Source organism: Notolabrus celidotus, chromosome 13 (assembly GCF_009762535.1).
Source record: "Notolabrus celidotus isolate fNotCel1 chromosome 13, fNotCel1.pri, whole genome shotgun sequence".
Lineage (NCBI taxonomy): Eukaryota > Metazoa > Chordata > Actinopteri > Labriformes > Labridae > Notolabrus > Notolabrus celidotus.
Genome location: NC_048284.1, coordinates 31,995,883 through 32,020,464, shown reverse-complemented (window position 1 = coordinate 32,020,464; position 24,582 = coordinate 31,995,883). Strand labels below are relative to the sequence as shown.

Below are 24,582 nucleotides of genomic sequence, written 5' to 3'. Positions count from 1 at the left end.
TAAACATTAGAATAATGTATTTCAACCAAACAAGTAATAAATTCAATACATATATAAATATAATTGTTGAAACGATCAACAGGTTTGTTCCAACTTACCGTGGACATACTCAAATTATTTGCATGCGATAACACACTGTGGCATGCAATCAGACCACCTCTTGACACACTAAATGGATACTTATGCAAGGCAGCCAAGCAGGTTAGCCGTCGTGAGGATGCACAACAATGTGAGATGTGTGGTATAAAGCTCCTGACCGAGGTTGTAGTCACATGGTTACAGAGTCACTGATTCGAATAAAACCAGACTCGTGTTAGACCGACATCTGCCCCGACCGTGCTGGGGTCACAGAGTGATAGAGAGAGATGCAGAAAGAGAGGGAGATGGACAGAGGAAAAGAACAAAATAACATGAATACAATACAGACAATGATGGTGAAAGTTTGTGTGCTATTTGCAGGAACCTCCAACTGATGCTAACAGACTGATCTTAATACTCAGGGGTCTCATGTTAGCATGTATAATTATACAATGTTGATAACAGGGGTTAGAATAAAAGTGTGAAATGTCACATGAACATAATGAGACTGTGTCACAGTTCAGTCTCTGCTTGCTGTTGAGATGTTTACCAAAGTGCTTTGTTTTCTTCTGCAGACAGGAACATGAAAAGAATGTGTGGAGAGCATGAGCAATGAAAATGAAGGAGATCATCCACCGCTTTGATAATCATTCAGAGATCAGTCTGGATATGAATCATGAACACTGCTGTTTATTTGGTTCATTTCAACAGACTCAGATATATCACCTGAGTCTGGTCACAGACAGGAGGATGTGTTTGATTTAATAGTGACTGTGATGCTTGTCATTTCTCTGTAAATACAGGTAACATTGCTACGATACATGGTGAGGTTAAAATCTGATTTTAAATGGAAATAAGACATACGTTCTTTCAACAAACCTTGAGCTGTTATATTTTGTCATAAGCTTGTATTTAGAGTCGAGCATTATCACCATGGATGATAATAATAACTTCATAATAACTGAGGCAGCCACAGTGGCCTGATGTGAACGTTATATCTGTGACAGGATGGTGCTGTGCTGAAGACTCATACATGGATGTTGGTTTGGTCCGTTTGTCAGTCATCATTTCTGAACTCTGTCTATAAGGAGGACAGGAAGAACAATGAACACATGGTTAGAAAACCTGAATGTTTGATTGGAATCTGCTACAGAAAAATAAAAGATGGATTCAGATATTTAGAATATGATGATCCTTTGGTTTTAAATCTTCAACATTACTTCTATTGACATGAATGAGTTTTTATAATCACATGTGCTTTATTCTGAAGTTACACTTTTTAACAATCACTTCAAATCATTTGTGTTATTGCTTTTGCTCTGTTTTGATTATTGATTTTAGAAATCAGGACACATTTTGAAGGAGACAGTTGAGATTTGGACACATTTTTAAAACCCTTTTTATTTTACAGAACTTTTTCATCCATTAAATTATAACCAGCTCTTTTTATTCAGATGAAATTAATGAAATCACTTCAGATATTTGGTGGAGAAATAACATATTTGGTGTTTCTCAAAGTTGTTAATTATTGTGTATTAATGTTGAATGAGTTAATTCACCTCATATGAAATCATTATTTGTTACTGTTGTTTTCTCTGGGATCTGTAGTCATTACAAAGTCAAAGATTAAATAAGACATGTATGGACTTACTTCAATCATTGATTATTTTCATTCTCAATCAGAAATCATAGTCACATTAATGATTGTTGTGATCACTGTTGCACCTTTAAATAACTGCTAAATAAAAGATATGATGAACTCTAAAGGTCCAGAGATGAACTTTCTTTTTGTGTTGAATTTGTACAACCTCTCATACACAAGCGACTAAACTGTTACTGAAACAGAATATTTCCACTTATTAATGAACTACAAAATAGGCTGTATTAGGAGCGATCAAAAGGGAGACTTACTGAAACATACACACATACGTACTTAGCGCATTAGCACATACTCATCATTGTTTACAACAGCAGCCACGGACACATCTCACAGACAGACAGACAGACAGACAGACAGACAGACAGACAGACAGACAGACAGCTCACTGGTTGTAATTATATTTAAACACAGTTTAAGAAAGTGTGAGTGGTTGAAACGTTTCTTACTAACCTGTAAACATGAAAGGAAAACAGGTGAGTGGGTTTTGGTTCCCAACAGGTCTCGAGCATCTGCCAGACCGACGCAGAGGACGTAACACTGACGTCATACAGCCGGCTGAACCGGGGGCGGTGCTGCCCCCTTGTGGCGGGTTTGAGAATTGTACCTCAAAATCAATACTTGTACACAGGACCTAATGTTTTGACCAAACATACAAACAACATGTGACAGCACATTTCTGAGTCTCACGAGGCTTGATGGTTCGACGTGACATGACCCAGCAGCAGACACAGACAGATCAAATCTCCTTTCACAGCCTACTTCATGTAAAACTGCTCTCCAACATTACCTGATACATTGATGCTGAAGTCTAAATGTCTCCAGAAAGTGAACTTCAAGGAGGAAGCAGCAGGCATTTGTCTTTACATTTAACCAATGAGTTAATCAATACATTTTGTGATTCCTTTGAACCATAAAGACATTTCTACTTCAAATAAATCTCTTGATGTCCAGCTTAAGAGCAGGAAAATAAGTGTTTGACATCAAAATGTCTTTGCATGTTCAGGCTCTGAGACCACATCCAGCAGCATCAGGTGGCAGCTCTCCTCTACTCTGTTATAGTTTTCTCAAGATGTCTGAATATGTCCTCCCTCCACAGGCACAGCCAGACACTACTTCATCAACACCTTCAGACTCTGAGGTCTGGACATACTCAGAGATCCACAATCCAGCCATGGAAAGAAAGAAAGAAAGAAAGAAAGAAAGAAAGAAAGAAAGAAAGAAAGAAAGAAAGAAAGAAAACAAGGCATTATTTAGCAGACCAACACTCCCAGACCGATCTGTTTTTCATCCTCGTTGGGTTCCAAAACGACAGAGTGTTTAATTTTCTTTTCATCATTTGACTCTTGAATGTGTGGAAGATGTCTGGGTTTCAGGATCTTAAAGATTTATTCAGACAGAAGCTGCTCGCTGCGGTGATCAGAGACCTGGAAGAGAAATATTCTAACTAACTGAGATGTACCTGTTTATTTTTAATCATACTCCTTCTAAGAAATCTCTCCACCCTACCGTCTCCTGATCTAGAAGAATTCCTCTCTGTGTGGTCACTGTTGAATCAGTCAAACAAAGATGTGTTAAACAGTGTTGTTTCATTTTTCAAGAGGATTTCTCTTTAGTAAACATAAACTTCTGCTCTCCTTCCTCTTCAGCCCACTTGATCCTTTCAAATACAGTTCAACATTTAATAATCACTAATATGAAATAGCTCCACAAACCCTCCACACACCTGCTGAGATTCTCCAGTAGAGGGCAGTGTTGAGCTGTGTAATAAGACTGCTGGTTCCCAGCTGAGCCAGCAGGGGGCGTGTCCAGATCACACCTTCACACTCAGATGCAGGATGTGGTTTATGACTGATGCTCAGCTCTCTTCCAGAGGCTGCAACCATTATGAGCTGTAAGTACTTTAACTGCTCTGTGTCTGACTGATCAATCACTGATCAACTACACTGACAATGACTCAACAATCTGTGGAGTGTGTACAGCTCACCTGGTGACACCTCCTCATCACACACTCTCAGGTGAGCACCTGAAAAGACAATAACAGGATGTTACTGGAAACAATAAGCTCGTAACAAAGAGGAGAAAGTGATCAGTGTCATGTTTTACCTTCAGGACCTGAACACATCATGATCTAACTGACTGACTGACTGACTGACTGACTGACTGACTGACTCTGTGTGTGTGTGTGTGTGTGTGTGTGTGTGTGTGTGTGTGTGTGTGTGTGTGTGTGTGTGTGTGTGTGTGTGTGTGTGTGTGTGTGTGTGTGTGTGTGTGTGTGTGTGTTTGAATGGAGGACAGCATTTGTTGTGACTTTCTCACTCTCTGGCTCGAGTGCTGTGAAAAGTGAAAAGATGTCTGATTGTGAATTTGAAAGAATGTGTGACGGGATAAATGAGGTCACACCAAGTCAAAAAACATTACAAGGAGACTTGTGTTGATGTGTGTCAAAAGTATGCAGGTTTTGTGGATATGAAAAGGCATATTCCATGATATCACATGGCCAGTAACACTATCACAACAATCTGCGTCTTTGCTTTTACAGTCACATCACAGTGGAAGTTCATCAGAGAGGCCCTATACTATCTCAGCAGCTGGAGCGTAAAGAGGAGTTAGTGTAAAAAAAAGAAGACATCTAGCAACTCTAGGGTCAAATGGGTCAGTCCAACAGCATCAATGTCGCAATGCTGTCACCCTCCTAATTAAATCCTGAAGTACAGGCAAAAAGGCATTTGAGCTTGCACGCTATCAGATATTTATATGTCTGAATGTGTAATCAGCACGTATACAAACATGCATGCACAGACACACACAAACACAAAGGAAGAAAATGAGCTATGCAGCCCCCCCTTCCTCTTCCCCTCTGCACATATACACAGTGACTCATCGCTCTGTAGCCGTATGGCTATCAGAGGGACACAACCAACTTCAACTTCTCTCACTGCCTGTCTGCTCTCATTCATCCAGTGTGACCCTGCAAAGCCAGAGGTCATGGCTGGGGAATGTTACTGTTGAAAGTCTCCATTAAAATAAAGGTTTCTCTGGACAGTCTGGGGGAGAAAAAGAGGTGGTGGGGTGGTGGGGGGGTCGTTGTGTGGCATCAGCGGTCTCTTACAGGAAAGGGAGTGATGCAAGAGCAAAGAGGCGACAAATAGTTTTGTAAGCAGAGGTTTTTGTGTGCCTTCCTTAATCGAATGCAGCACATTAACCTTTATGTGCATTAAGGTGTTGTTGCAACAAAGGGTTGATGACACACCACCTACACAGCTTTTATCTCACACAGCCATGGAGACACACAGCCATGGAGACAATCTGTGTTGCTATAAGGGAGCTTTTAGAAGGCTTTGTTTTTGTTATAATTCTTGCTGTTGCTTGCAAAAAATGACACAAATTCAGAATGTGCACGTGTTAATGCATATATTGTTTCTTCTTCAGGTGTTTCTTGTTTAACACTTAAAAAATGTTTCTGGGTACGCGTCCAGAGGCAGAAAAGTGTTCATCATGACACGGGCAGCTCAGGAATGAGGAATGTGTTGAAGTGACTCAAGAGAGACACAGGAGCCATCAGCCGACACAGTGGCAGCAGCCTTCACTGTAACAGACAACACACACTGTAACACACACTCACACACACATCCTGATAAGCACAGACTATGTGGTGCAAAATGTCCCTGGCTTCATTTGTACCACTTTTGCATGTATGTGGAAAAGATGAATCACTTTCAACAGCAGGCATCACGTAACTACTGTCACTTACACTGATTCACTCTCTGAACAATTTTCTAAAATAACAATCAAGCGCTCTGCAGGCATTTTTATGCCAAGTGAGTGAGGGTACGCTGTGCACTTATTATAGAACAGCAATTCTCTGGAACAATGCAAAATATGATTTATTCATAAGAGATGAATAACATGGAGCAATAAAAAGCAGTATGATGAAACACTTCATGAGCATTTGGCTGTGTTATGTAAAAATTAAAGACAATAACTGGGTTTAAAGACAACATTAGTAAAAAACAACATGTTCTGCATCGCACAACTACAACACTTTTACTACAATACTGCTTACACCAGCTGTGCCAGGTGACTTTGGCAATGACACAGCCTTTCTTTTTATAAGGTTGTAAAACGGTAACACACTTGGTTTAAAATATCCTTTCTCTCCTGTACAAATTAACTTTCATCATCCGTGTCCTCCTCTTCATCCTCCTCTTCAGATTCATCCACATCCTCCTCATCGTCCTCTTCCTCCTCCTCTCTCCTCGTCTGGCGGCTGCCGGTTCTTTGTTGCTGTGACAACAAATTAACAGTCACTACGCAGCTAAAACACTTAGCAGGCAGTCATTAAGCAGGATTGGTGCTTCCGCTCAGTGAACATTTCTTTTAGGAAGAGGGTTGTGGTTAGGAGCAGAAAGTATGCAGGTACATGCGGGAACACACCCCAGATTGAACAGACACAAAATTCCCCCACTTCTATTTGTCCAAATTTGCAGTTAAGGACTCTATGAACATAAATATGTCAAATGTTTCAAGACAGACAAGTTTGCACCATAGTATGTGTTTAATCTAAGAACAGGCTGTCATGTATTCCTTTTGAAAGCTGCTTTTCCTCTGCAAGTGGCCTGCAATTCTTGCCGTTACCTTGCAAGCATATTATTTGTTAAGCATTTTTCCACACATATATTGTCAAAATGTTGTGTGCAACTGCAAGCTATAATCTGGACACCTGCAGGTAAAATATATGAGTAAGAGGATACAGCTCTTTAAATAAAATATGACTCTTTGTGTTCGAGAAAATGACATGTAGCTGTTGAGACCTTTTACAAGGTAACTCTAAGAACAAGTTAGTGCAGAACTATTGCTTAGACGATGGGGAAAAAAAGGCATGATGTTACGGATATGCAGTGACATACAGTCCCCTCAAAAAGTATTGGAACAGTGAGGCCAATTCCCTTATTTTTGCTGTAGACTGGAAACATTTGGGTTTGACACAAAATGATGAACATGAGACAAGAGATCAACATTTCAGCTTTTATTTCCAGGTATTTACATCTGGATCTGATACACAACTTTGAAGATAGCATTATTTGTAAAGGAACATCACATTTTTAGGTGAGCAAAACTATTGGAACAGATACACTTCAAATAAATTAAAGTGAATAAGACTTAATATTTTGTTGCAAATCCTTTGCCTGCAATAACTGCATCAAGCCTGTGACCCATTGACATCACCAAACTTTTGCATTCTTCTTTTGTGATGCTTTTCCAGGCTTTCACTGAAGCCTATATCAGTTGTTGTTTGTTTTGGGGGGTTACTCCCTTCAGTCTCCTCTTTAGCAGGTAAAATGCATGCTCTATAGGGTTTAAGTCTGGAGATTGACTTGGCCAGTCTAAAAGCTTCCACTTTTTGCCCCTGAAGAACTCCTTTGTTGTTTTTGCAGTGTGTTTGGGGTCATTATCTTGCTGCATGATGAAGGATCTCCCTATCAGTTTGGTTGCATATTTCTTTAAAATTGGCAGACAAAATGTTTCTGTAGACTGCCCAGTTCATTTTGCTGCTGCCATCATCAATGAAGATTAATGATCCCGTCCCAGAAGAAGCCATGCAAGCCCACGCCATGACATTGCCTCCACCGTGTTTCACAGATGAGCTTGTATGTTTGAGATCATGAGCAGATCCTTCCTTTCTCCAAACTTTAGCCTTTCCATCACTTTGGTAAAGGTTCATCTTTGTCTCATCAGTCCATAAAACTTTGTCCCAGATTTTTTGAGGCTCATCTCTGCACTTTTTGGCAAAATCCAGTCTGGCCTTCCTATTCTTTTTGCTAATGAGTGGTTTGCATCTTCTAGTGTAGCCTCTGTACTTTTGTTCATGAATATTTTTTATCGCGTTTCATTCAATATATTGATGTAATACATGATGGCAGCAGCAAAATGAACTCGGCAGTCTACAGAAACATTTTGTCTGCCAATTTAAAGAAATATGCAACCAAACTGATAGGGAGATCCTTCTTCATGCAGCAAGATAATGACCCCAAACACACTGCAAAAACAACAAAGGAGTTCATCAGGGGCAAGAAGTGGAAGCTTTTAGACTGGCCAAGTCAATCTCCAGACTTAAACCCTATAGAGCATGCATTTTACCTGCTAAAGAGGAGACTGAAGGGAGTAACCCCCCAAAACAAACAACAACTGAAAGAGGCTGCAGTGAAAGCCTGGAAAAGCATCACAAATGAAGAATGCAAAAGTTTGGTGATATCAATGGGTCACAGGCTTGATGCAGTTATTGCAGGCAAAGGATTTGCAACAAAATATTAAGTCTTATTCACTTTCATTTATTTTTAGTGTATCTGTTCCAATAGTTTTGCTCACCTAAAAATGTGGTGATCCTTTACAAATAATGCTATCTTCTAAGTTGTGTATCAGATCCAGATGTAAATACCTGGAAATAAAAGCTGAAATGTTGATCTCTTGTCTCATGTTCATCTTTTGGTGTCAAACCCAAATGTTTCCAGTCTACAGCAAAAATAAGGGAATTGGCCTCACTGTTCCAATACTTTTGGAGGGGACTGTATGTGGACGTTTGAACTAAGTAGCATGGCTTACAACACTCAAAGTTATTGAGCATCAGCTGTTGGAATGAGGAAGGTTTTGATAAATGGAAAGGGGAATATGTTTGTTTCATCATCACGATGGAATTTGTGAAAGTCAAATGTAGAAAGCAATGTGATGACAGAAAGTTTCCGCAGCAGATAATCTACCTACTGTCTGTTTCTTACCAGTAAGGTCCCTGATGTACTCAGGAAGGAGCCAGTCTGATCCAGGGATGATTTGGAATTAGCTCGCACTATGTCTAAGCGTGGCTGGTAGTCAGGGGGGTGCAGCAAGCTCCTGAACACCTGCCAAAGACAGTGGGCGCAATATTTTTCTAAAGAGAAACAGGAGAATCAAAGCAATGCCTACACACACTCATCTGTAATCTTAAGTGTGGAGTGAATATGATGCAAGATGAAAATGAATTTAAACTGTAAACTACAACTGAGTTCAGGTTGTAACACAGCTCAACCTGGTTTAAGGGCGTTTCAGGAGTGAAAACACACAGCTTGAGTATTTTAGAATCTGGAATATCCAGCAAATCAACTACAGAGCTGGCAATCATAAACAAAGCATCTCAGAAGGAATGCCCCTGATAACACAACAAACTGCCATTTCAACCTCACCGATGGTTTTCACTGTGTTTTCACCTGATCAGGATTATCTTCATGCCTGTCATTGTACATCTTTCAGATGATTCAATCTCCCATGCTTGGTTCTATGAGTAATTGAAAAACAGCCTCGTCTGGGTGAGGAGTTTCGCTTCAATATGAATGGAAGCGAGATGATTCAGTGCAAAAACACACAGATGAGATGGCGATGGGTGGAGGAAAATAGCATGAGGGCATCCGCAGGAGGAACCTTGCTTGCTTGAATAGCACTGATACTTTGTTTTTTTCACAACAGGCTTTGTGTCTTAGAATAGTTCAGCAAACAACTCAAACCAAAAAGTAAACACAAAAAGGGACCTAGCATGACTCTGAGTGATGCCAATTCACCTCAGCTTACATCAAAGTTACCACATCAGTTGGAGGGTGTGGACTAGAGAGAGTGTATGAGTCAGAGAGCAAAGGGTGCGCAAGGTCACAATAGGTCAGTAGGTCAATACTTTCATTCTAAACACAGAGTAGGGTGATAATGGAGAACAATTTAGCACTGGTACACTTTTGAAAATACACACCCCAAATTAATTTGAGTGCATCCCTGGTACTCCAGGGATAACAATTTTTGTCATTGTTATTGATTCATCGTTTAAATTTACCACCAGTACATTAATCATTTGGTCCAAAAACATGGCATAAGGCTCTGAGAAATACTCATTACAATTTCCAAAAGTCCAAAAGACATCTGTTGTCATATCAAAAGTTCAAAGTGCAGACAGTTTTCATTTAAAACTGTCAAACAGCAGCAGGTTCTTACATGTCAATTGGCCTGAACCAGCATGGGTTTTACTGTTTTGCCTTTGCACGTTAGGGACACACACTTCCAACTGGACAAAATCAATCAATGTTCTCCTGATTGTTTAATTGACTAGTTGTTGCAGCTTAAGTCCCATTTTCAAACTGCACTGAACAAACACAAGAATGAAACAGGAAACTGCATCTGACATTCATTAGACACTTCCTATCTCAGAGCGACGCAAAAAAACTAGTCCATGCATTTGTTACCTCCAGGTTAGATTACTGTAACTCCCTCTTATCAGGCTGCCCAAATAAGTCTCTAAAGATTCTTCAGCTAGTTCAAAACGCCGCAGCCCGAGTATTGACTAGAACTAGGAAGAGAGAGCACATCTCTCCAGTGTTAGCTTCTCTACACTGGCTCCCAATAAAATGTAGAATAGAATTTAAAATCCTTCTTTTAACCTACTCGTATTTTAAAGAGCTCATAGTGCCCTATAACCCCTCTAGAACTCTACGCTCCCAACATGCAGGCTTGCTAGTTGTACCTAAAATCTCTAAAAGTAGTATGGGAGGTAGAACCTTCAGTTATCAGGCCCCTCTCCTTTGGAATCATCTACCAGTCAGGGTCCGGGAGGCAGACACCCTCTCCACTTTTAAGAGTAGGCTTCAAACTTTCCTTTTTGATAAAGCTTATAGTTAGAGCTGGATCAGGCTTGGACCAGCTTTTGTTATGCTGCTATAGGCCTAGACTGCCGGGGGAACTGGCGCACTGACGCACTGGGATCCTAGCTCACCCCCTTCCCCCCAACCCCTTCATCACTTACTTTAACTCTGCCTGTCCCATTAAAGTTACTAACCATAGACCTTTCTGGAGTCCCTGAGCTCCCTTGTCTCGTAGATTCCTCTGAGCTGCCGTAGACGTGCTCCTGCTGCAGACGTTCTGGACTCCAGCTGATACGGACGTGCTGGACTCCAGCGGCAACAGCTTCTACTACTCGTCTCATCACTATCACCTCTCTCTCTTACTCCCCTCTATATGTCTTTCTAGACCCAACTCGGTCGAGGCATGATGGCTGTCTAACATGAGTCTGGTTCTGCCTGAGGTTTCTGCCTGTTAAAAGGAAGTTTTTCCTCACCACTGTAACTAGCTAAATACTGCGATGTGCAATGCTCATGATGGATTAAGGTGGGGTCAGACTGAGTCTTACCCTGTCTTGAAATTGGGTCTCTGTTCATAATTTGACATAGAGTGGTCTAGACCTCCTATGTTTGTAAAAGCTTCTTGAGACAACGTTTGTTGTGATTTGGCGCTATACAAATAAAGATAGATTGATTGATTGATTGATTGATTGATTGATTGATTGATTGATTGATCGATCGATCTGGGCCCTGAAAAACGGTGTCTGGTTCATCAGCCTACCTCCAGGTCCTCCTCTTCATCCACACTTTGAATGCTCTGGTAGGCCAGCGTGTACACCTCCAAAGCCTTGGCATGAAACGCCATCTCCACTGTCACAAACTCCCCAAAGATCCTCTGTGAAGAGGAAGTCAAAAATAATATTTCAGACTTCAGTGAATATCTGTCTGGTGACAACAACAAATGAAAAAGAGTTCTGAAATGACAGAACATGAATACTTTCTAACAACTGAAGGAGGATAAAGAGATGTGGGCAGCTGTCAAAAGTCCAAATCATCACTGTCTGGTTTCATTTCACTGACACCCACTGCTTCAACTGACATGTAACCACTGAAATGTTCTGTTGAATTGAGTAGAGAAGTCAGAGCTGCAGACCTTGATGTCCCTAATCTTCTGCGTCTCAAACTCGTCTATGGTCTCCTCCAGTTGCCTTGTAGTCCTTGTGGCGTCCATGGTGGCTCTCTGAAGCTCACTCTCAGCCTGAACGGAGAGAGGAAATGAATATACAACTTACAGCATGAGAGGTTATGACTGAAGCTTTTTCAGAGAGCATCAGTGTCTCATAGAAATCAAGTGTCACTTTGTACTTTGTGATATCATCAATCAGAAAAATGAGATTTAACACTGGCTTGGTTTGAAGGAGCACATAACTCAAAACTGGGATGATACTATCCACCTGCACTTTGGAAACATGTGTCATGTGTTTGTATGAAATTTACAACCAAAAACAGAAGCTCTATAAAATGAGCAGCTGTAATTGCTTTGGCTTGAGTACAACTATTTTGACAATGACAAACTTCTTCAATGGGGTTTCAGAGTTATAAGTCAATCCGTGATGTGTTTTACATATTATAAAAGATATATAAAAATAAGCATAAAGTCGCTATTCAACATCCATCCAGCTTGAGTGGCCACACTTTCTTTTTTAAGTACTTAAGAAATGGATTTCACCTTTGTTGTGAAACATCAACAGTAATGAGATGCACAGGTTAGATGGGACACACCTGAGACTGAAGACTTGGTCAAGGAAAAGAGGAAGGCAACATTAGCATTTGTTTTCTGTTTACTCTACTACTGTAGGTGGATCCTGATGTAAAAAACTGCAAGTAGGTACAAATTATTATAAAATAAAAAGACTTATGTCTGTTTGATGGGAGGGAATTTGGGAAACAAGACAAGGATACAATGATCTGCCTGTCAGAGGGGTTTCTCTGTCTGGTCCTCTCGAGCTGAGCCATCTGTTTGGCCTCTCTGTCTCTGGCACTCTGAGCTGTCTTCAGATCCTCCTGCATGGGTACACAAGGACACAAACATGCAGTGTTTTATGAGCAATAAAACTGTCTATGCATATGATCTTGTGAACATTTGGTGTAGCTCAGTGTGGATCAAGGCTGAAGGAACCCCCTGTAGTGCAGGATTTTGTTATTTTTCAGCAGTGTGATAGAAATGATAGAACAAAGAAATGAATCATGTTTAAGCACTGACAGAATGTTTAATTTGCTGATCGTCACTCATTTTGAGACAAAAGTTGGAATTTATCATGGTTCAATTGTATTGATGGCATAAGCAAATGTGCATTGAGCAATTTTTTCCTTTAAAATGACTGAAAAGCTCTATGCTTGTTTTGGCAAGTTGACAACTGTATCTTGAAAAAAATTATTATCCTTCAAAAGTAAATAAAAAATTTGATTTTCTGACTTTATTGTTCAGTAATGGGTAACAAGATGATGCTTTTTGATACTTTTTAGACCAGAAAGTGAGTTTGGACTGTGGTCTTGACCTGATGCTGGTAGAAGAAGTTTTCAAAAAGGCAAAGAGATCATTGGATGTGCTGGTGTGATATCATCCTCAAACTAATAGTGCCCTCATGTGGCCATGAATGATAACAACAATGCCAGCTAAATACCAAAAGGCCCAACAGTCACTCCCCAGATTTCCTGACTTAATAACTGCATATTTGTAAGCACATTTGATCTAAAATGTATACACCAAAACACGATAGTGTGCATTTGAGGGCAAGACAGAGAGGTTTCATCATATCTAAAGGCACCCCTCCAAATTCCACTCACATTTTGTCACTGGCAGCTGCTCCAGCTTTTCTAACTTTACATAAAGCTGTAATTTAAATGTGATGACCATTGTAACAAGGGAACATTAAAAATCAGTTCTTCAATAAATGCTTTTTGCCATTGCCATTTTGCTCACTAGGAATAAGAGAAAAAGTGAACATAGATAGTGAGTAAGTGAACACAGCTGCAGCTCAAGGCAGAACTTACCCTTTTACATTTCACCACAGCTCCATAGCTTTTTAGAGGCTCTATGACTTTGGCTTCAAGTCTTTCCACCTGTAAGGCAAAAACATTCATGTCAAGTTAGTTAAGAGTCAAAGCAGCCGAAAAAGAACACTGCAGTCTCACCTCAGCCTGGCGATAATCCTCAATCTTGGCAAGGTGGTCAGCAAACTTTTTCATTCCCCTTTTCAGGTTTGGTGTTTCTGTGTCTGCATATGCGCCTATTTCCCGTACCAGGAGATCAGCTTTGTCACGTAGTCGGGCTGTTTTACGGGTATAGGCAGCAAACAGTTGGCACATCTCTCCAAAATGCTTCTCCACGTTGGTGACGTTTTCCTGGATTGTTTTTGTCTGGTTGTCCCTGATAAGGATGGAGAACAAAAGTAACCAGATAGAGCTTAAGGGCATAGAAGTACAAGAGTGATCCACATGTGTACCTGCAAAAGAGATTTCTTTTGTGTGTTGCTTTCTTGGTCATCACAGTTTTAGCTTTTTGCATCAGTGTAAAGTACTCCCATTAACAAACGTAACAGCAGGCAGATGAGTGTATACAAAGAGCAACACATTTATCCAACTACTTTCAGTGTGTTTCAACGTTTTTTGTGGACACCTGCTCTTGCTTGTTGTTTCTAAAACAGAACATTTAAAGAAGGTAGCGTTGGCATTTTTGCAATATCTAAACCAGGCATGTCCAAAGTACGGCCCGGGGGCCAATTGCGGCCCAAGGTCCATTTATTTATGGCCCCAAGCTTCCATCTTAAAACATGTTATTTGTAGCACAGAATTTAATCACCTTCTGAATCATCTGTATATTTGTAGTTTCTTTCAAGCGCACAAACAAAACTAAACTCCATCCGGAAACGTCTCAAAAAGCTTCATATGGACTACCTGTCTAAAGCCAAAGATCTGGGAATTCTGCAAGACGGTAATGAAGAAGAAACAAATGAACTCTTAAAGTTGAAAGGAGAGGAAGTTCAGAAGACACAAAAGAGGACTCCAGACAAGATCAAAATTATGAAATTGTACAGAAAAGGGAAAAATTTGATGCATAAAAAATGTTCAGAACTCAGGAAAATAATTATTTTGTTCTTAAAATGTTGTCTGCTCGGCAAAAAATTCTTAAAAACAACATGAAAAAGAAGCGTGATGAAATCCAGATCGTGATCCTGCCAAAGGAAAATAATGATACAATATTTTTTCCCACATTGCCCGACCCTAATGAAAAACATTTTCCTCCAGAAGAAGATAAAGTTTGCTAATGTTTACATGGCTTGTGGAGAACTGAGGACTACCTTGTTACTGTTTCATTGAGAAAAAAAAATGTTGTTAAATAGAGATTTCATGTATTATTTTTATTATTCCAAAGTCACAGCAGGAGCCACTGGCCCTGAGGTATTCTGACATCATTATATGTGGCCCTCTTTGAAAAAGTTTGGACACCCCTGATCTAAACTAATTTAAAGGTATTATGATTAGCAGCTTGTTATGGCCCAACTGGCTTAAAGCTATGAGCACAAAACACATTTTCGGGAAAGCAATGACAACAAAATGACAGAAATTCAACAACTCCTACAGTAAGCGTAAACCCGAACACATGTGTTGCGTGGAAGATGTGATAGCTATCCTAAAATACCCTTGCTGCTCTTTTTGAAAACGCTAATGATAACTTACGGAGCAACATCGTCCTTGCAATTAACGTTTGATGGTGGTTTAGTTTGACGAATGGACACTCTCTTACCTTGCTCTTGAATCTGGTGTACGACTCATCTTTGCAGAAGGCGATAAGCTGGATTTATTCAATGTTCTACCTTGTTTATCGGGACACAGATTCAAAATCTAGCTAAACTCTGCTTCTTCAGTTCTCAGGCTAGCACGCCAGTCTGCCGTTTCCATGGAGTCCTAGTCATTTCCGGTTTCACAGTGCATCCTGGGAGACTGAGTTGTTTGAGGCCACTCGGTTATAGTGATGGGCGATAACCATAGCCCAGGGGTCAGCCACCCGCGGGTGGATCTTTCATCTTTATGCTGCGGCTCCCTGTGGCTTTGGAAAATAAATGATGAGTTTAAGTAGGTGTTTTTTTATTGTAATGCACAGAGGTAGTGAATATTGTCATTCATGAATATTGTCAATCAAATAATGGCAAAAGGTTTACATCACCGTCAGTTCCGTTCGTTCCTAGACGAGCTGGAGACCTCTGATCTCCTGCTGCATAATAAAGTCCGGTGTCTGTCCCAGAGGGGAGGAGCTGAAACGCTTTGCCTCATCTCTGGAACAGGCGCAAACTTTCCTGAGCAGCAAAGGGCTCATCTCTCCTGAGCTGGATCCGCCAGAGTGGCTTGAAAAGCTGCACTTTATGATAGACATGACAGCGAACCTAAACACGCTGAACACAATTCTTTAGGGGAGGCCAGGGCTCGAGACTGCAACCTTTTTATCTGCGTGTGCGAGAATTTCATCTGGTCGCGTTCATACGAGTGATATGTTTTAATGTTCCTTACACATGCACTGTATTAGACATTATAAAGTCGCCCTCTTTTTCACTGGCTTTAGTCAGTCTCCTCCACATGCACTCTCTCCTAGCGCCGTCGCGTACACGCGCAGCGCATACGCGCATCACACACCAAAGACAGACAGAACTTCACAATAAGCGTTTCACTATTTCCATACATGAAGCGGTCTATCGCTGATTATATTAAAAAACAGATAGGGAGAGATACAGCCTATTTTGTAGTTCATTAATAAGTGGAAATATTCTGTTTCAGTAACAGTTTAGTCGCTTGTGTATGAGAGGTTGTGCAAATTCAACACAAAAAGAAAGTTCATCTCTGGACCTTTAGAGTTCATCATCTCTTTTATTTAGCAGTTATTTAAAGGTGCAACAGTGATCACAACAATCATTAATGTGACTCTATGATTTCTGATTGAGAATGAAAATAATCAATGATTGAAGTAAGTCCATACATGTCTTATTTAATCTTTGACTTTGTAATGACTACAGATTCCAGAGAAAACAACAGTAACAAATAATGATTTCATATGAGGTGAATTAACTCATTCAACATTAATACACAATAATTAACAACTTTGAGAAACACCAAATATGTTATTTCTCCACCAAATATCGGAAGTGATTTTATTAATGTCATCTGAATAAAAAGAGCTGGTTATAATTTAATGGATGAAAAAGTTCTGTAAAATAAAAAGGGTTTTAAAAATGTGTCAAAATCTCAACTGTCTCCTTCAAAATGTGTCCTGATTTCTAAAATCAATAATCAAAACAGAGCAAAATCAATAACACAAATGATTTGAAGTGATTGTTAAAAAGTGTAACTTCAGAATAAAGCACATGTGATTATAAAAACTCATTCATGTCAATAGAAGTAATGTTGAAGATTTAAAACCAAAGGATCATCATAATCTAAATATCTGAATCCATCTTTTATTTTTCTGTAGCAGATTCCAATCAAACATTCAGGTTTTCTAACCATGTGTTCATTGTTCTTCCTGTCCTCCTTATAGACAGAGTTCAGAAATGATTACTGACAAACGGACCAAACCAACATCCATGTATGAGTCTTCAGCACAGCACCATCCTGTCACAGATATAACGTTCACATCAGGCCACTGTGGCTGCCTCAGTTATTATGAAGTTATTATTATCATCCATGGTGATAATGCTCAACTCTAAATACAAGCTTATGACAAATTATAACAGCTCAAGGTTTGTTTAAAGAAAGTATGTCTTATTTCCATTTAAAATCAGATTTTAACCTCACCATGTATCGTAGCAATGTTACCTGTATTTACAGAGAAATGACAAGCATCACAGTCACTATTAAATCAAACACATCCTCCTGTCTGTGACCAGACTCAGGTGATATATCTGAGTCTGTTGAAATGAACCAAATAAGCAGCAGTGTTCATGATTCATATCCAGACTGATCTCTGAATGATTATCAAAGCGGTGGATGATCTCCTTCGTTTTCATTGCTCATGCTCTCCACACATTCTTTTCATGTTCCTGTCTGCAGAAGAAAACAAAGCACTTTGGTAAACATCTCAACAGTAAGCAGAGACTGAACTGTGACACAGTCTCATTATGTTCATGCTACATTTCACACTTTTATTCTAACCCCTGTTATCAACATTGTATAATTATACATGCTAACATGAGACCTGAGTATTAAGATCAGTCTGTTAGCATCAGTTGGAGGTTCCTGCAAATAGCACACAGACTTTCACCATCATTGTCTGTATTGTATTCATGTTGTTTTGTTCTTTTCCTCTGTCCATCTCCCTCTCTTTCTGCATCTCCCTCTATCACTCTGTGACCCCAGCACGGTCGGGGCAGATGTCGGTTTAACACGAGTCTGGTTTTATTCCAATCAGTGAATCTGTAACCATGTGACTACAACCTCGGTCAGGAGCTTTATACCAAATTAACCACACCTGTAGGAGCGCACACACTCCTCTTTCTATCCTCCTGGTCACTGAGAGCTTTTATCTTATATCTTCTGATCTCAGATTGTTTCCTGAGGGACGTTCATGGCTTCACAGGACAGTGACAAACAGGTCAGCAAACCAGAGGAATACCAGGGTCCCCTTAGAGGTACGATGGATGAAGGCTAGTCGGAAGCAAAAACACAGATCATGACCGGTTCTGAGATTCACAGGTTGACCTGATGCAGCAGCAATTGGTGGAAATGCGTAAAACCACAGAAAATATATCTGCAGCCCAGAAACAGCTCTTTTCTGATCTGCCACAATGAGCTCTACATATACAGCCACATCCTGATGCTGTATCACTTGCTGCCTCAGGCAATTTTGGTAAGACCGACAGCTCTCTCTGTGACTCCTCTGAGCAGGTGGAGTCATACTATTGATTGCTCCTATGGGCGCAGGTCAAGGGTGTGTCTCTGAGGGCATTCTATGTTCCTGGGCTCCAGAAGGCAGCAGATTAGTTCTCAAGGGGGTGTCCCCGCTACCAGGTGAATGGAGGTTGCACCCACAGCTGGTGTAGCAGATTTGGTTTTTGCCACAGCAGAAAACACACACTGTCCTCTGTGGTCCTCAATATAGAGCCCACCGGGACCCCTGAGGGTACATGCCCTTAGTTTTTGGCGGCCTTAGGCAAGGCTGTATGCCTTTCCTGCACTCCCCCTGCCTATTGCCTCAGTTAAACGAGTGAGTGAGTAGTGTGCACTATCTCTGGACCCTGCATGCTTTAAGTTTGCAGATGAGGACAAGCTGGTCTAACTCATGCCAAACCCAGCTTTTCAGCCTAAGGTTTTGACTAACCACTGTCCGGTGAGAGCCCTGAGGGTCCACGTGGATCACACTAGAACCTTCTGTTCTATGGACAGGCTTTTTGTGTCTTGCAGTGGACCCACTGCAAGCCAGTTTCCAAGCAGTGACTGGCTCCCTGTATAGTGGACTTGATTGTTCTGCCTTATGTGCATGCAGGAGCAGATCCTCCAGCAAGGCTGTCTATGCACTCCACGAGGGGTAGGCGGTCTCGTGGGTGCTTTTTCGAGGTGTGCCCCAAGAGGACATTTGTAATGCTGCTGGCTGGGCATCCTCCTCAACCTGTACCAGGTTTTATAGTTTTGATCAATCCTTACTTGTCATCCTTTCATTCTAACTCGGCGGGTAAGGTGGGCACTACCTTTTCCGTCCTAGTTGATAGAAAGAGGATGAGTGTGTGGGTGCGCACCACATAAGGGGCAGCGCACTAATTTGGTATAATGCTCCTGTCCCGAGGGTGTCGTCACATGGTTACAGGTTTACATAAACATACGTTCTGCTCGAGGTTTCTGCCTGTTAAAGGAAGTTTCTCTTTGCCGCTGTTACTTGCTAAATGCTGCAGAGAGCTTTACTCATGGTGGATTAGATTAGATAAGAATCCTTACCATGTTTTGATGATGGGTCTTTTTTAATATAACATTAGAAGGTATAGGTCTGCTGTTTCAGTTAAGTGACTTGAGATAACAATTGTTATGATTTGGCTATAGATAAATAAAGAGTGATTGTTGTTTTTATATGTTTTGAAAACTCTCCGAGAGCCTCAGATAAAGTTTCTGTGATAACTGTTATTGTTATTGCAAAAACACTCACTGAGACACTTTGAGCTGCATTTCTTGTACAAAAGGCATGAGAAAAAGTCTATAGCTATTATAACTGATATGTGAATGCTGTGAATATGTGTCATGAAAGTGTTGTGTTGAAGGTGACATATTATGCTCTTTTTCATCAAAATATATTGGTCTAAGAGGTCCCCAAAACATGTCTTTAAAGTTTATTGCTCAAAAAACACAAAACAATCAGATTTTGGTCTGCCGGTAAACCCCTCTTTTTCAGCCCTGCTCAGAACAAGCTGTTTTCTGTGTCTGTGCCTTTAAATAAGAATGAGCTCTCTGACCACGCCCCCTCAGGAAGTGGATGTGGCCTTGGCTGTCCAGCATGTTGATCTAATGTTTACATGTTGGCTGAATAGACACGGCTGCTCACAGACCCGCGTTACTTCAACCCTCTGAATTTGATCCAGAATCTGATCCTGATGGAGAGGCGCCTGCAGCAGGACCTTTCTGAAGGATTGGTCACAGATTTTGTGTTTCTTGTTGTTTTATTTGTCAGTATGTCGACGTGTGTCTTGGTACACAGCGATGAACATGTAGCTATGTGGCTATGCTAACTAGCGCTAGCACTTTTCCATGAAAAATAAAAATTACCCACTAGATCTTCAAATCTGCAGACGTGGGGAGTAAAACCGACCTTTGTGTTTATTAAGACAGCCTACAACTAGCATGCCTCCCTCCTAAGCCCCTTGTTAGCACACACGTGTGCAGGTAATGAAAAACGGAGGAGGGGTTGAGTTGTATTTTATACAGTCTATGGGCTGAACAAGCTCCGAGCTCGTGACAGACCGGATGTCGTTGTGACGTAAAAAAAAACACGGAAGTCTGAAACGGCTCGTTTCACACACATTTACAGAAAGGTGGAGAAATCAGAACAGGGGCAGAATGGATTTTTTTCATTCTCGGAGGGTTTGTAGACATGCCAGGGAGACATATTTCAGGTAGAGAACCATTAAAAAGTTGATTTTGCATGATATGTCACCTTTAAATGTGATGTTACCTTTTCATCAAAGGAGGTTGGAGACTTGGTTCCTGTGTGGATCGTTTTGATCATTATAACCCTTCTTATTGATCCATGCAGTGATGGTTTCAAGGTCGTTGTTTGTCATGACCCCTTTGCCTTCCATCAGACTGGACCAGGTCTGGACCATCTTTGTACTGTGCTGCTGAAAACTGTCTTCAAAAACTGAGAGCCTTGTTTTACTCTGTGGGGTGTTTTGAAAGGACTTGAAGCACCCGGTTCTTTTCAGGTCGGATCTGACCTTTGAGCCAAGAATCGTCAGTTTGAAGGTGCCAACAACATCGTCTCTTGCTATGGTTTCAGTTAAGAGCTGTCTGAATCGTGGGGATTTTGTACTGGGAAACTCACGGTGTACTTCTCTTGGCACATAAACAGTTGGAAGTTCAGTTCCATGATGTTTTTGTACGTTCTGAATCCGGTTTGGATCCAGAGGAGACGAGTGTGTTCCCACTTCAAGCATGGCATTAGCTAATCTGCTATTTTGGTTCAGCTTTCTTGCTTCCATTATACTGCTCACTGGTGGCTGGTGGTCTGCATTGATGAACTGTCCAAGTCCTGGATTTTGAATTGCATCTTTTTTCCAGTTTTTGTATATTTTAACTTTCCCAACCTTCTTCTTAAGTAACTTTTTGGTTTCTTTTATTTTTACTTTGGGTGGCTGAGCTCCCTCTGCCATGAACCAGTCCCCTCCTCTGATGGCTTGGGTCCACTCTTTCCGCTTGATGAAGGGCTCCCATTGGCCCGGATGTCTGAGGAGAGCGTCTGCCTCCATAGATCGGAGTCTGTCTGCTTTCTCTGTGATCTCTGCTTCACTGGCGTTTGGTTTCATGCCTCGTGCCATAGCATGAAACAGGCAGCTCTTGTTCTTGCTGTCTATGCTGACTGTCTCATTATTGATGAACACATCGTAGTGACCATCCGGATACTGGTCACTCTTTGGTCTGTAGATCAGTGTCACATTTTGACTGGCAGGGTTATTGCTTGGATTTAGCTCCTGCATTTTGGTGAGTTTACCACGGCTGTCCTCAGTGAGGATGACGACTTTAGTGCCGGTGGTTTCTGACAGGACTCTGATGTCCAGAAGGGTTCCTGGTGTCTGGGAGTCTGTGATCTTCTCAGCATGTGTCTTGGACAGTTGAATTGCCTCCTCTGTAGAGGGATGTTTAGAAGTTGGGTCTCCTGGCATGTGTGCAATGTAGTTGCTGTTCTGTCCAGCTCTGAGTAACGCCTCTGTTTGCTCAGTCTTCAGACCTTTACTCACATATCCAGAAATGACACCATGTGCTTTACTTTGAGCTATAGAAACCAAGTGACTGGAGAACTTCTGATGAAACACTTCCACCAAAGCAGCAGCCAATAAACCACCAATAACGTCAGCGAGCTCCCGCTTGAATCCTTTCAGCAACTCAGTGTCTGAAGGAGAAAGACTCTCTCCTTTCTCCTCCTCTGATGAATCCTTTCTTGTTTTGAATGAACTCAGCTGTTCCTGAAGGTTTGAGAAAAACTTGCTTGAGAGGCTGAGCACTGCAGCGATGGACTCTGCTGCCAGTGTTCCCATGTGGACAGCTTGGATGGCTGTCAGAATTCCTTTTGCTTTTCCTTTGACTTCTGCTTTTGCTCTCTCAATAACTCTGTAAAAGGACGAGCTCAGTTTGTTCTGTAAGCTGAGGTCTGCATAGAACGGCTGAATTGCAGTGTTGCTCAGCTCTGTGAATATGTCCAGCAGTTTAGTCTTTCTGTCATTGTCCTTGAGGAGATCCTGGAGTTGCTCTTTATCATCAACATGTGAGAGGATAATGGATTCTACCAATGAACCCAGGTCTCCTTTTTCTATCTTTGATTTCAAATCATCAAGAATTCCCTTTTTCACCTCATTTTCGATGCAGAGTAATATTTGTTTGAGTGCTTCCTCTTCTCCCTTCTGTAACCCATAGGTAATGAGTTCCTCTGCCACTTTTTTAGCAGTGAGTTTTGCTGCATTCTTCATATTTGTTCTTGAGACAACACTCAAGCCATCTTTAGCCTGTCTGGTGAGAAACTTTGGCATAGATTTAAGCTGTTTGCCAAATCCTTTCAATAATGTTTTAGAAGCTTTGAAGCCCTTTGCAATCAGCTTTCCAATTCCAAACCCAATGAGAGATATACCAATAGAAATGGCTTTTTCTATGGCCCATGATTTCCAGCTGAATTCCCCTGTCACCATGGACTCAATGGCGTAGATACAGTCTGATATTCCTTCAGTGATGAGTCCCATGCCAACTTGAGCTAATGTGCCAAACGTGAAAGCAGTCAGCAAAGCCCCTCCAATGATCTGTAAAACTCCAAGAAAGAGCACCAGCAGAGCTTCCCATGGGAAACGAGGCTCCTTTTCAACAGAAAAAACATACTGCAGACCTCGTCTGAAGAGGTTGTCTGCCTCCACTTGGAGGTCTTCTTCAGCGTTTGACACCAGGGAGTAAATTGGTGATTTTTTGGCAGTTGCATTCCGCTCTTCTTTTTTTATGTCTTCTAGCATTTTGATGGCCTCAGTAATGTTTTCATCGAAGCACAGAAGCATCTTTTGCTTGGTTGATAGCTGCTTTTCAAGGCTGGTTTCATCACTGTTGGCTGGAGGGGACATTTTTACCACCTGCAGAGTGACTATGGACTCTTCAGTGAGATACTTCAGAGACTCCTGTGCCTTCTTGAGATCATCACTGGCCTTGGTGAGGTAATCTTCATTCCTCTGCATTATAGTGCAATATGCTCGACTGTAAAAAGCTATGGCTGCCCAAACTTCATCTTGTTGTATGGCTTTTCCAAAAAGCCTACTGCTAACGTCCCATTGTTTTTCACCCAGAGCAATGTTTCCAAACTTGATGTAGTGATAAATGCTTGAACACGGTGAAGTCTGGCCCTGACACTGACTCTTTGCTGATAACAAGTCAGCTTTCAAACTCTCCTGCAGATCATGTCTTTTCAGCTGGTCGATTTCTTCTGATTTAGTTTGCAGCCATATCCCCCAGAACTCGTTCATGATGGCAACAACAGCTCTTTTCTCATCTCCATCTGAGTTAGCATGAATTTCTTTCAGAGTTTTGCAGTACTCTGAAAACAGTTCCTCCCTCAGTCTCAACTCATCAATATCTTTCATCATGTGACTTGTCTTCACTGCTCCAAGTCGATCCTTTGTGCTCTTAGCTTCCTCCAGAGAGGATGCTGTCCTGAAAGACGGCTGCAGGTGTTCAGTGGACATGATTATCTGAGCAGATCCAGGTTTACCTTTGCGTGCGGTTCGACCAAAAGCCTGAAGTTCCACTCGTGTGTTCTCAGAGAGGAAGGAGAGAACCACGAACAACCCTCCATTGTTGTTCACTGTTTTGGACACTTTCATGTCTGTGCCACGCCCGGCCAGGTTTGTGGCTACAATGACGTCACCAGGGAGCAGTTCCTTTTCTATTTTGCTCAGACTGTCATTATCACTGCGGCAGTACAGAATGATTTCACCTGGGATGCAGCTCTTCAGCTCCTCACAGACTTCTGTGGCTTTGTTGATGGTCTCACAGATCACCAGGGCAGCTCTTCCTCCTCTGTATGAATTAGGGGAAATCTGATCCATAACCACATGTTTTATTTCAGATTTCCACTCTTCAGCTGAGGTTGTCAGAGTTCCTTTGACCTCAAATAACTTCTTCCTGTTAAATGCTGGCATTTTGCACGCAGAGAGACTCGGATATAGGCCCTGCAAAAACTGAATGTCTGCTTTGGTCCCAAGAGTCCCAGTGGTTCCATATATTTTCCCATCGTACATTTCAAAGAAGGAAATGTTGGAAACATAGTTTGTCACAACTGAAATTGTGCTCAGTTTGACTTTGTGTTTTATCTCAACAAACTGCTGCAGACCGTCTCCCCACTTCTTGTTCAGTTCTATGATACCAGTGGATCTGAAGTCCACTGGACAGACATTATCTCTCTGGATGACATATTCCCGCCCTTCTCTCAGCTGCATTGCC

The 24,582-nt window shown here is 41.3% G+C and overlaps 2 protein-coding genes and 1 long non-coding RNA gene across 3 annotated transcripts; all 3 read right to left on the bottom strand.

Moving 5' to 3' along the window:
* Window positions 1-748: 748 nt before the first annotated feature.
* On the bottom strand, window positions 749-3,797 carry LOC117824538. The gene is made up of 5 exons (XR_004633607.1): window positions 3,723-3,797; window positions 3,462-3,611; window positions 3,245-3,282; window positions 2,189-3,162; window positions 749-1,159 (listed from the first exon to the last, which is right to left on the bottom strand). It is a non-coding gene; the product is annotated as an uncharacterized LOC117824538 (long non-coding RNA).
* Window positions 3,798-5,766: 1,969 nt separating this feature from the next.
* On the bottom strand, window positions 5,767-15,377 carry LOC117824537 (protein FAM92A-like). The gene is made up of 9 exons (XM_034700062.1): window positions 15,173-15,377; window positions 13,561-13,795; window positions 13,420-13,488; window positions 12,328-12,429; window positions 12,148-12,153; window positions 11,519-11,623; window positions 11,147-11,260; window positions 8,512-8,631; window positions 5,767-6,022 (listed from the first exon to the last, which is right to left on the bottom strand). Exons 1-9 carry the CDS (start codon window positions 15,199-15,201, stop codon window positions 5,906-5,908), a joined length of 897 nt encoding a protein of 298 aa, XP_034555953.1. The 5' UTR covers window positions 15,202-15,377; the 3' UTR covers window positions 5,767-5,905.
* An 884-nt stretch (window positions 15,378-16,261) lies between these two features.
* On the bottom strand, window positions 16,262-24,582 carry LOC117823798. Its single transcript, XM_034699024.1, has 2 exons — window positions 20,570-24,582; window positions 16,262-17,460 (listed from the first exon to the last, which is right to left on the bottom strand). Exon 1 carries the CDS (start codon window positions 24,576-24,578, stop codon window positions 20,577-20,579), a length of 4,002 nt encoding a protein of 1,333 aa, XP_034554915.1. The 5' UTR covers window positions 24,579-24,582; the 3' UTR covers window positions 16,262-17,460; window positions 20,570-20,576.

Excerpts from the sequence above, each read along its gene's own strand:
- LOC117824537 (XM_034700062.1), bottom strand. The coding sequence starts at position 15,201 with ATGAGTCGTACACCAGATTCAAGAGCAAG. Across the intron at positions 8,632-11,146 it reads ATGAAGAGGAGGACCTGGAG|GTGTTCAGGAGCTTGCTGCA; the intron begins GTAGGCTGATGA and ends TGTCTTTGGCAG. Across the intron at positions 6,023-8,511 it reads GTACATCAGGGACCTTACTG|CAACAAAGAACCGGCAGCCG; the intron begins GTAAGAAACAGA and ends TTGTTGTCACAG.
- LOC117823798 (XM_034699024.1), bottom strand. The coding sequence starts at position 24,578 with ATGCAGCTGAGAGAAGGGCGGGAATATGTCATCCAGAGAGATAATGTC.